Here is an 11,535-nt window from a genome sequence, read left to right as displayed (position 1 = left end):
CCCTCCTCCTTCTTGTAAATAAAATCTTTAAAATCTTTAAAAAATAATACAATCTTTTAAAAAAGCAGATTAGGGTGCCTGGGTGGCTCAGTGGGTTAAAGCTTCTGCCTTCGGCTCAGGTCATGATCTCAGGGTTCTGGGATCGAGCCCCGCATCAGGCTCTCTGCTTAGCAGGGAGCCTGCTTCCCTCTCTGATTGCCTCTCTGCTTACTTATGATCTCTCTCTGTGTGTCAAATAAATAAAATCTTTTACATAAATAAATAAATAAATAAATAAATAAATAAATAAAAAAAACAGATTAGTAGATCCCTCCGCTACCTCAAATAAATAAATAAAATCTTATTTAACAAAATTAGTAGGTCCCTGGAATCTGCACTTTTAATGACCTTCCCAGATGACTCCTAAATTTAAAAACCACTGATACACATCAGTGGGTCTCAAACTGTAAGGTGCATCAAATTTTAGCAGAATCACATACAGGGCTTGTTAAAGCACACATTTCTGGGCTCCGGTTTCAATGTCTTAGGTCTGGGATGGTGCCTGAGAATACACATTTCTAACAAATTCCCAGGTGATGCTGAGCTGCTGGTCTGAGGACTACTCTGAAAACCACTGATACAGATCTTTGCTGTAATTGCTTATTTGCTCTTTGCTCTTTTGCTCAGGCTCTTCCCTCTCTAATCCATCCTTGCTGCACCAGAGGAGCTGTCCTTGATTAAGATTAATTTATGGAAAACACCTCTCACAGTCACTGGTCACTAGTAGATGTTTATAAAGGTGTGCCAAATTTGAAAATGCAGTTCATATTAAAAATATTTTATTCTTATGACTGAGCATAGCAAATAAGTCCTTCTGTAATTTAGCCCCAATCTCCAAATATACCTTCCCTCCACTTCCTCTGCCCCCCATCCCTGCATCCTACATTGGCCAAAGTAAACTACTCACACTATTCCCATATTCATATCATCTACCACCTCTTTATATGTAAAAATTATTACAACATCCCCCTAAGTATCCCAGGAATTATTAGAAACTGGACTATCTTCACTTAGAATCTATGTTACAAGACCATTATAAAAGTGTCCCCAAACATAAAGTCTATTTAAAATCCATATCAAAATGCTTTAGTAGAACTGGGTATTTACCCTAAAGATACAAATGTAGTGATCTGAAGGGTCACGTGCACCCGAATGTTTATAGCAGCAATGTCCACAATAGCCAAACTATGGAAAGAACCTAGATGTCCATCAACAGATGAATGGATAAAGAAGATGTGGTATATGTGTAAAATGGAATACTATGCAGCCATCAAAAGAAATGAAATCTTGCCATTTGCAACGACTTGGATGGAATTAGAGGGTATTATACTTAGCGAAATAAGTCAATTGGAGAAAGACAACTATCATATAATCTCCCTGTTATGAGGAAGTGGAGATGCAACATGGGGGGTTTTAGGAAAAGAATAAATGAAACAAGATGGGATCGGGAGGGAGACAAACCATAAGAGACTCTTAATGTCACAAAACAAACTGAGGGGGGTCTGAGGGAAGAGGGTAGGGAGAGGGTGGTAGGGTTATGGACATTGGGGAGGGTATGTGCTATGGTGAGTACTGTTAAGTGTGTAAACCTGGCGATTCACAGACCTGTACCCCTGGGGCTAATAATACATTATATGTTTATTAAAAAACTTAAAAATTTTAAAAAATAGTAAAAATGCTTTAGTACAGCTACAAATTGGTATAACTCTATTCCCATAACTTCTTCATTATTTCTCAAGCAGGCACTAATTTCTAGGACTTCAGAAATAACAAGTATGTCATATTTAGCATGTTTTTTTCCATGCAGTAGAGGTTCTCATTTAAAATGATATTGCTTACACATTGAAAAAGAAAAAAAAATCAAATACATACTTTATTTAATCTTCAAAACTTAGTGAGGTAGATAAAGGCAGATAGATTTAGGACCAGAGGTTAAAGTTTATTAAAGTTGCAGAGCTAGTAGATAATAAAGCTGGTTCTCAAATCCAGGCTTTCTGGTGCCTAAGAAATCTAGCATTTAGCAGCATGTCCTATTACAGATTTACTTGGTAAATTTACCATCTCAAATCAAAGTAAGTTTTTATAGTAAACCAGTTCCAATTTCTAAAATAGAGTTATCAAACTCTACAGGATGGAACCCTCTGGCCATATTTTGCCCTGATCTTGCATTTTGGCTCAGATAATGTTATTAATTGCCACATGGGAAAATTGTTTACACAATAATCCAGATTTCTGGCTTCTCTTTAAAAGAATCAGAAGCACATCCATTAGATAGCTACTATCAAAAATAATTTTTAAAAAACACAGAATATAACAAGAGTTGGTGGGATTGTGGAGGAACTGGAATGCTTATTGATAGAAATGGAAAACTGTGCAGGTACCATGAAAAACAGCATGGCAGTTCCTAAGAAAATTTAAAAGGGAATTATCATATGATCCAGCAATCCTACTTCCATGGATATACCCAAACAAATTGAAAGTAGGGTCTTAAGCAGATATTTGTACATCCATGTTCTTAGCAGCATTATTTGTAAGTCAAAAAGTAGAAGCAACTCAAGTATCCATTGACAGATGAACCAAAAAAAAAAAAAAAGTATATACATACAATGGAATATCATTCAGCCTCTAAAAGGAAGAAAATTTTGACATACTAAAAGATGGATGAAACTTGAGGGTATTATACTAAGTGAAATAAGCCAGTGACAAAAGACAAATACCACTGAGATGATTATCTAGTCAAATTCATAGAGACAGAAAGTAGAATGGGGGTTTCCAGGGGCTGGAGGAAGAGTGGACTGAGTTAAATGGTATATATAGATTTAGATTTGCAAGCTGCAAAAGTCCTTGATATTGGTTATACAACATAAATATACTTAACACTACTGAACTGTATACTAAAAACCAGTTAAGACAGTAAATTGTGTTTGACCACAAATAATATTTTTAAATTATAACATAAAATTTAAAACATTTTTTTTTAAAGAAGTCAGAAGATGCATCAGCATTGGACCTACTTTCTTTTAACACTGCAGGCAGTCTCCAGGGCCACCTGGTTCAACTCTCCCAATTTTCTCCATGGTAGTGAGGCCAAAATGCCAACTGACAACTCCTCCAGTTTTCACTGACTGTTCTTCAGCTGGTTCTCACATTTCTGTTACATCCCAGCCACTGCTAGTAGTTGAGTTTGCATCCTTTTCTCTAGCTTATGAATCTACAGGACCCTTATAAAATCTTGTTAATTCCTAATCTATCCTATGAATTTAAAAATAAAAATCACAGTTTTTCACCTTAACTAGTCTTTATACAAAAACAATTCCAAAGATGTTATTTATAGTCTAACATACAATTCTAATGTCAAGTCTTTCTTTTTTTATTTAGCTATTTTTAAAATAGTTGCTTTAAAAACTCCAGGTTTAAATGCACTGATTGGATTATTCAAAAACTCTTGAGTTGTTCTATGTTTATAAACTCATCTATTAACTTTACTTTAAAAAAATGTTGTTTATACGTGTGCTTCCTCCATTAGATTGTGATCTTCTGGAAGGCAGAAAATAGATCTTATTCATCCTTATATTCCCTAGGTTGTCCTAGGGTGTATGGAACACAACAGATACTCAGGAGACACCCTCATTCCTACATTCTCAATCTGCAAGTTTTTTTTTTGTTTTTAAGATTTTATTTATTTGCCAGAGAGAGAGAAAGAGAGAAAGAGCACAGGCAGGCAGAGGTAGTGGAAGAAGCAGGCTTCCAGCTGAGCAATTAAATGGGGGTGCCTGGCTGGCTCAGTTAGTAAAGCACGCAACTCTTGATCTTGGAGTAGTAGGTTTGAACCCCAAACAACTGGAACCAAAAATACACCAGTCCCCTGATGTGGGACTCGATCCCAGGACCCTGGGATCATGACCTAAACCGAAGGCAGATGCTTAACTGACTGAGCCACCAGATATCCCAGGTTTTTGTTATTTGTATATAAAGCAGTAAGACTAAACTAATGGGACTTGCTACTTACCTTTCACATATGGATTACTACCACAAATACTATTTTTAAGAAGTACGGCCATGTTAAAGAGCATTTCTTTTTTTTCTTTTTGTTAGTAATCTCACATGGGGCTTAAACACATGACCCCAAGATCAAGAATCACATGCTCTTCTAAGCCAGCCACGTGCCTTTCCTTTTTTCTTATTTTTTAAATATATTTTAAGCAATCTCTACATGTAACGTGTGACTCAAACTCACAAACCCGTGATCAAGAGCCGTATGCGCTACTGACTGAACCGCACCCCTCTTTTTTCTTATTCTTTTTTAAAGATTTTTATTTATTTATTTGAGAGAGAGAGAGAGTGAGCGACTGCACAAGTCGGGTGGAGGGGCAGAGGGAGAGGGAGAAGCAGACTCCCTGCTGAACAGGAAGACCAAAGCAAGCCTCGATCCCAGGACCCTGAGATCATGACCTGAGCCAAAAGCAGACACTTATTCACTTATTTTTAAGAAATACAAATCATTCTATCAATGATTTAACTCATTAACTTAATAACTTCTTGTATTATATATTAAATAGAGGAAGTTTTTATTCCCAAAAGTATTCTCCATTTTCATTAATTTCTAAATACCACTCAAAACTTTTCCTGAAGTATCTTATGTAAAACAAAGTAGTTTTGCAAATAACACATATATCCATTCTACCAAAGTACATCTAAATTGATTTTCTATTATTTATTTTTGAAGGTATGTGGTATTCCATATAGATCTAAATATGTATGACAGCAACCATCCCCAAGTTACCTATCTGGCTCACTTCTGAAATGAAGAAACAGAGTGTTAAGGCTTTGGAATTCCATTTCTATATGATAAATTAATTTCGATCTTTAATTTCATTCAACTTAAAAAGTAGCTTCATTCCTCTCCAAGACATAAAAAAGAGGTAAAGAATTGGGAGCTAGTCATCCTGGTTTTAAATTCTGTTTCTATACTTCTGAGTCAAGCTCTCAGCTTTCTCCATCTATAAAATTATCGTATACCTCCTTTATTAGATTGTTATAAAGACTATGTTATATATGCATGAAAGGGATAGTCAACATGTTTATCTAAGACTCTTAATTACGGGGCACCTTGGTAGCTCAGTCGTTTGAGTGTCTATTCTCAGCTTGGGTTATGATTTCAGGGTCCTGGTATGGAGCCCGGCATAGCGCTCCCTGCTCAGCGGGGAATCTGCTTCTCCCTCTGCCCCTCCCCCTGCTTGTGTGCTCTTTCTCATATAAATAAAATCTTAAAAAAAAAAAAAAACAGTAGAGGGTCACATGGCTGCCTCAGTCATTAAACATCTGCCTTGGGCTCAGGTCATGATCCCAGGGTTCTGGGATCAAGTCCTGCATCAGGCTTCCTGCTGAGCAAGGAGCCTGCCCCTCCCTCTCCTTCTGCTGCTCCCCCCACCTTGTATTTTCTCTCGATCTCAAAAAAATAAATAAAATTTTAAAACAACAACAAAAAAACCAGTAGAAACAACTCTGAGATTATATTCAACTTAAAGCTAAAAAAACCAAGTTAATTATGCATCTATATTTATATATCCATGTTATTATTTAATGCAGTTACTTTATTTAAAAAATGCAATTACTTTTAAAAACAACTATTTTTCCATGTATTTATGTCAGACATTAGGAACGAACTTTGAATTTTATCTAATGTGGAAAATGCATCTTCAGAGAGAATGAACTCGTTAGGTTTCAGGATTGAAAGAGTTTTAGGTTATCTTAGATTTTTTTTTTTTTTAAAGATTTTATTTATTGGGACGCCTGGGTGGCTCAGTTGGTTAAGTGGCTGCCTTTGGCTCAGGTCATGATCCCAGCATCCTGGGATCGAGTCCCACATCGGGCTCCTTGCTCGGCAGGGAACCTGTTTCTCCCTCTGCTTCTGCCTGCCTCTTGGCCTACTTGTGATCTCTCTCTCTCTCTGACAAATAAATAAAATCTTAAAAAAAAAAAAAGATTTTATTTATTTATTTGACAGACACAGATCACAAGTAGGCAGAGAAGCAGGCAGAGAGAGAGAGAGAAGGAAGCAGGCTCCCTGCTGAGCAGAGAGCCGATGTGGGGCTCAATCCCAGGACCCTGGGACCATGACCTGAGCTGAAGGCAGAAGCTTTAACCCACTGAGCCACCCAGGCGCCCCTATCTTAGATTTTTTTGAGGCTATTAGTTATGAAAAGATTTCCAATACCTTTCGCTTAAATCTTTAGAGCTGAGCTTTCCTTTTTTTCCTGAGCTTTTATTTTCCAAACAAACATACTTTGTACTCTCACAAATAGTTTGGCAAACAGTGATAAAGGGATGGCATGAGATTCAAACACTCCTTTGTTGTTTCAGAACTCTATTTTTTTACCACTTATATAGGCTAAGTGTGTTAAGATAGCTCTTGGGGAAAATACGGCTATTTTCTCAAAGTTATAAACTTCATTTCTGTACATTAAGTCCAGATTTTATTAGATGTTTCTGATTCTCAAAAGACCATTATTAGACTATGTCTCACTTAGGCTTTATAAAATAGCATAATAAAATAGCATAAGTAGGTATAAAGCTGAAACACAAAGAACATACATCTTTCTTTCCCCCCTCATACATATTTCTTTCAAATGTCAAGAAGAGTGTCATGCATCTTTCGGTACAGCCAAAAGATTTCTAAAACTGTACACCAGGGCACCCTTGTAAACTTAATATAGATGCCACACGATATTTTAAGTTTTTAAGAGAAACATATCTGTTAGACATAACACAAACTACTAGCTCAAGATACTTTATATTTTCAATATTTTTCCATGACAGTGTATCTTTGCAAGACCAGGTTTTTAATAGTTGTGATAAAAAGTACTATGCAAATAGCATAGTGGAAGAGAAAATGATACTGATGGTGTCCAAGCTTATTCCAAGGTTTGAGAAGTTGGCAGTGTTCACAGCTACTCATGGTTATGACAGAAATTGTTATTAAGTTGTTTGACCCCAACTATTAATAAACTTGGCTGTGAAAAAGTTACTGAAACACTAAAGGGCACCATGAGCTGAGAAAGTTATCGGGGGCATGTGTGGCATAGGCAAAAATACACTAAAACTGAAGTCACTTCATTGTTCATTTTCTACCTAAAAAATTCTGTAAACAGTTATATATGAAAGGGGAAAAAATATATACAAACATACATACAAAGTTTGCATTTTTATTGAAATCTTGTGTTAGGTATCAAACAAAAACTGCTTTCTTCAGATAAAAATATTCTCTCAGATGTCTCCAGATAACTGCTAAGTCTAAGTTGGTCCTTTAATGTCTTATTTTACTTTTATCGTCCTCATGAAATGTTCATATACACTCAGGATGTTCCCAAAAGAAATTTTATCGTGTAAAGGATCGTACATGACGACCTCTACCACTGCCTCCACTAACAAACTTTCCTCTTGAGCCTCCACTGCCGCTATTTGCACTTGCCCAGGAAGGTCCAAGACCCCCACGACCTCTGGAAGCACGGTCACGAGGACTTGGGCGGTAGCCTATAAAAGAAAAAATATAATTTTTAGTTAACATCCTTTCCTTTCCCACTATAGAAATAGTAATCTATAAAACTGAACTCAAATTAAGACAGAAATTACTCATTGCCCCTTGAAAATCCGTGTGCTGGTTCTGTGAATGTGGTGAAGATTGTTGAACTGTCCACTTTAAATAGGTAAATTGTATGATATGTGAGAATTGTATCTCATATAAAGCTGTTATAAAAAAGAAGGTGCTTTGGAGCGAAAAGCTACTTCTGATCAGAAGAGTTCCGGACTTGATAGTGTTTTAGGAAAAACAGGTTACATGCTTATACACACAAGACAATATTGTAAATAAAAACAGAATATACTATATGAAGGTATCTCTATTATTAAAATACATTGGTCAAAAAAGTACCTTAAGGATTGGCTTTCACTATTGAAATATAAAAACAGAGCATGGGGTGCCTGGATGGTTCAGTCAGTGAAGTGTCCAACTCTTAATTTCAGCTCAAGTCATGATCTCACAGTTGTGAGATTGAGCCCCTGTGTTGGGCTCCGGGTTCAGTACAGAGTCAGCTTGAGATTCTCTCTCCCTTTCCCTCTGCCCATCCTGCTCATGCTCTCTCTCTCTTAAATAGATAGATAGATAGATAGATAGATACATAAATAAAATCTTTTAGATTACAAAGAACAGAGCACATAACTATGAAACTGCTCAGATTACACGTAGTTCAGAATCCAATGGTGATTATTCCTACAGGAAACACACGTTGGGCATTCATTTGCAGATACAAAATTAAATTCCCTTTAGAATAGTAAGTCTATATTCGAAAATATTTTCTCCCAAAATGAGAGTATATATGACATCCAACAATTTGAAAAGAAGGATTCACCTCTCTCAGCAATATCAACTAGGAAGGATGTATACCTGTAGAACTAAGTGGCCGTAATGGTGGAAGAGGGCCCCTGTTAAAGTTGCTCTGGCCACCTCGACTTTCATTGTAAGTTCCTCGAGGAGTATTCTGAGCACTCCAACTGGAGCCTCTTGTTCCCTCCCGACGACTGTAGTTTCCTAAACACAGATAACAGAGTCAAGATCTACTACTTCAGTTATTACAAAAAATTCAACACTTGGTGCACCTGGGTGACTTAACTGGTTAAGCATGTGCCTTTGGTTCAGGTCATGATCCTGGGGTCCTAGGAAGGAGTCCCATGTATAACTTAAAGTATAACTTCTACAAGTATACTCAGATAGTTTCTAAAAGTTTGAAGCATTTTTAAACAAGAATAATGTTTAACAGGGGCACCTGAGTGACTCAGTTGTTAATCGTCTGCCTTTGGCTCAGGTCATGATCCCAGGGTCCTGGGATCTAGCCATGTGTCGGGCTCCCTGCTCGGTGGGAAGCCTGCCTCTCCCTCTCCCACCACCCCCGCTTATGTTCCCTTTCTCACTGTGTCTCTCTCTGTCAAATAAATAAATAAAATCTTAAAAAAAAGTTTAATAAATCACAGAAGCAAGTCGCAATAACTAAAAGCAGCCACCTTTAACAATCCATAAAACAAGTTTTGTGGGTTTTTTTGTTAAATTCCATAACTGTAGCTTTAAAAAGAGGTAAGATTTGTGTTTAAAGCTCTGCTGTGCAGTGGTCTCCCTAGGTCCCATATGGAGGATGGCATTTTGAAATAAGTATGACACAGGTGTACAATGTTGGAAATGGAATTCAGTAACAGATAAAATCTTGAAGCAATTTAAATGAGATTAAATGGGGGTGCCTGGCTGGCTCAGTTAGTAAAGCGTGCAACTCTTGATCTTGAAGTAGTAGGTTTGAACCCCATGCTGGCTGTAGAGAGTACTTAAAAATAAAATTAAGTGGGCGCCTGGGTGGCTCAGTGGGTTAAACCTCTGCCTTCGGCTCAGGTCATGATCTCAGGGTCCTGGGATCGAGCCCCGCATCGGGCTCTCTGCTCAGCAGGGTGCCTGCTTCCTCCTCTCTCTCTCTCTCCCTGCCTCTCTGACTACTTGTGATCTCTGTCAAATAAATAAATAAAATCTTTTAAAAATAAATAAATAAATAAATAAATAAATAATAAAATTACGGGGGAAAAAGGATTAAATATAACATCAAGAAGCAAGTAGATAAGAGACTCAGTGGTGAATTACACAAAAGAATCCCAAGAGGGGTGCCTGAGTGGCTCAGTTGGTTAAGCGGCTGCCTGCAGCTCAGGTCATAATCCCAGAATCCTGGGATTGAGCCCACGTTGGGCCTCCTGTTCAGCAGGGAGCCTGCTTCTCCCTTTCCCCACTGCTCATGCTCCTGCTCTCGCTCTCTCTCTCAAGTGAATAAAGAAACTCTTTAAAAAAAAAATCCTAAAAAAATTGTTGGTAAGTGGAACTTACAGATACTATTCAGAATGTATAGATACTTCTCAAAAAGGATAAATACAATTCCCAATGTGAAAGAGAACATAATTAGCCAAGTGACTTCTTTTAAACTTATCACTAAACAGGCAATTAATTAAACATTAACTTAAAGATTTTTTCCTATCCAATAAAGTACTCTGCAAATAGTTAACCACTGGTATGAGGTAGTAGCTTAATTGTAATAACTGAAAAATACTTCATCGAAATCATTTACATCTAAATCACTTCTATTCAATACTCTAATATGCCAATACTCTAACCCATTAGAAAAGAGATGCTAAAAAGTCACCTTTTGAAGCAGGTGGTGTGAAAAACCTATTCTGACTGTGAAAAGCACCCCGTCCTCCTCGATTGCCTGAAAATCCACCACGAGAAGAAATCTTCTGTGATACTTTGAGTGGCCGTTTGGGTGGGGGTATTCCATCTTGAGGGACCACTTCTTTACTCTCAGCCGCAACAAAGTCATCCACGTGCATAGATGGTGGTCTGCTTGTGTTCTGTTTTCTCTGACGAAAAATATCATGGGGTCGTATACCCTGTCCAAATCCTCCCCTGCCCCTTCCTCTTGGTGGCGGCACAACATGGGCTCGTTTGGCAGGTTCAATGTATTCAGATTTCCCACTATTAAAACAAAAACACTCCATGAAAACTTTTTTTTTCATATTTCCAGTGAATATATAAGTTAAAGTTTGTAATACTGAAAACTCCATTTCAATTATTTCTTCATTCAGCTGTGTTAATGGTGCGAATATCTCTTACTCTCCAGGGATACACAACAAAACTAGCTAAGAATGGTACTCACATTCTATAGCTATGATTAACCATTATTTAAAATAATACAGCTCACTACTTGTTCAAACCTTCCAAAGTCTCATAAAGTAGAACAAGGTGACAAATGTACTGGGTATATCCTGGTCAAAGTATTATCTTTAAAAAAAAATTCCAAACAATATTCATGACTCATGTATTAAATCACCTTCCTTTTTTCTCTATAGTTATGTGGCTATCTTAAAGTACATAACAATAAATAAACTTCCATGACCACAATCAAGATCTTCAGTATAATAAATTTTACCTTGAAGTTATAAAGGTCTCATGCTTGTGCTTCCCAAGTTTGAATCCTTTAGTGGTCTTAGTTCTCCCTGGAGATGATGGCTCTGACAAGAATGAGCGCTCTAATTCTGAATGCAAGTCAAAGTCACTACAGCATTTTTCAGAGAGCTCAATTAAGTCAACCTTCACCTGCAGTAATAAAAATTAAACAAAATGAGAAATACATCATAAATTAATTACTAATATTACATTCTATTATAGAAATTCATATTTCCTATAGATCATATTTAACTCTCATAATAAATAAATTATAAGTCTGCTCCTTTCCCTCATCCTTTCTTTTTTTTTTTTTTTTTTTTAAGATTTTAAGTAATCTTTATATCCAACATGCATGCTCTGCCAACTAAGCCAGTCAGGCATCCTTTTCCTTCATCTTTTCAAAAAGCAACATCATTGGTAGTTAAAAAAAAAAAATCTTAGGAATTCAGATGCATTTTGGGGTGGGG

At 36.9% G+C, this 11,535-nt stretch overlaps 1 protein-coding gene across 2 annotated transcripts in view; it reads right to left on the bottom strand.

The window, feature by feature from the left end:
• Positions 1 to 7,224: 7,224 nt before the first annotated feature.
• VIRMA (vir like m6A methyltransferase associated) overlaps positions 7,225 to 11,535 on the bottom strand; it is a 57,807-nt gene continuing 53,496 nt past the window's right edge. For both annotated transcript variants that reach the window (XM_032858695.1, XM_032858694.1), the window contains 4 exons: positions 11,052 to 11,218; positions 10,266 to 10,597; positions 8,483 to 8,626; positions 7,225 to 7,572 (listed from right to left, as the gene is read on the bottom strand). In XM_032858695.1, the coding sequence (XP_032714586.1) occupies positions 7,418 to 7,572; positions 8,483 to 8,626; positions 10,266 to 10,597; positions 11,052 to 11,218 (798 nt within the window). In that variant the 3' untranslated portion in view covers positions 7,225 to 7,417. The remainder of the gene's footprint in view (positions 7,573 to 8,482; positions 8,627 to 10,265; positions 10,598 to 11,051; positions 11,219 to 11,535) is intronic.

Source organism: Lontra canadensis, unplaced genomic scaffold (genome assembly GCF_010015895.1).
Source record: "Lontra canadensis isolate GAN:19392208 unplaced genomic scaffold, GSC_riverotter_1.0 scaffold15, whole genome shotgun sequence".
Lineage (NCBI taxonomy): Eukaryota > Metazoa > Chordata > Mammalia > Carnivora > Mustelidae > Lontra > Lontra canadensis.
This window is presented reverse-complemented; position numbering and strand designations above follow the sequence as displayed.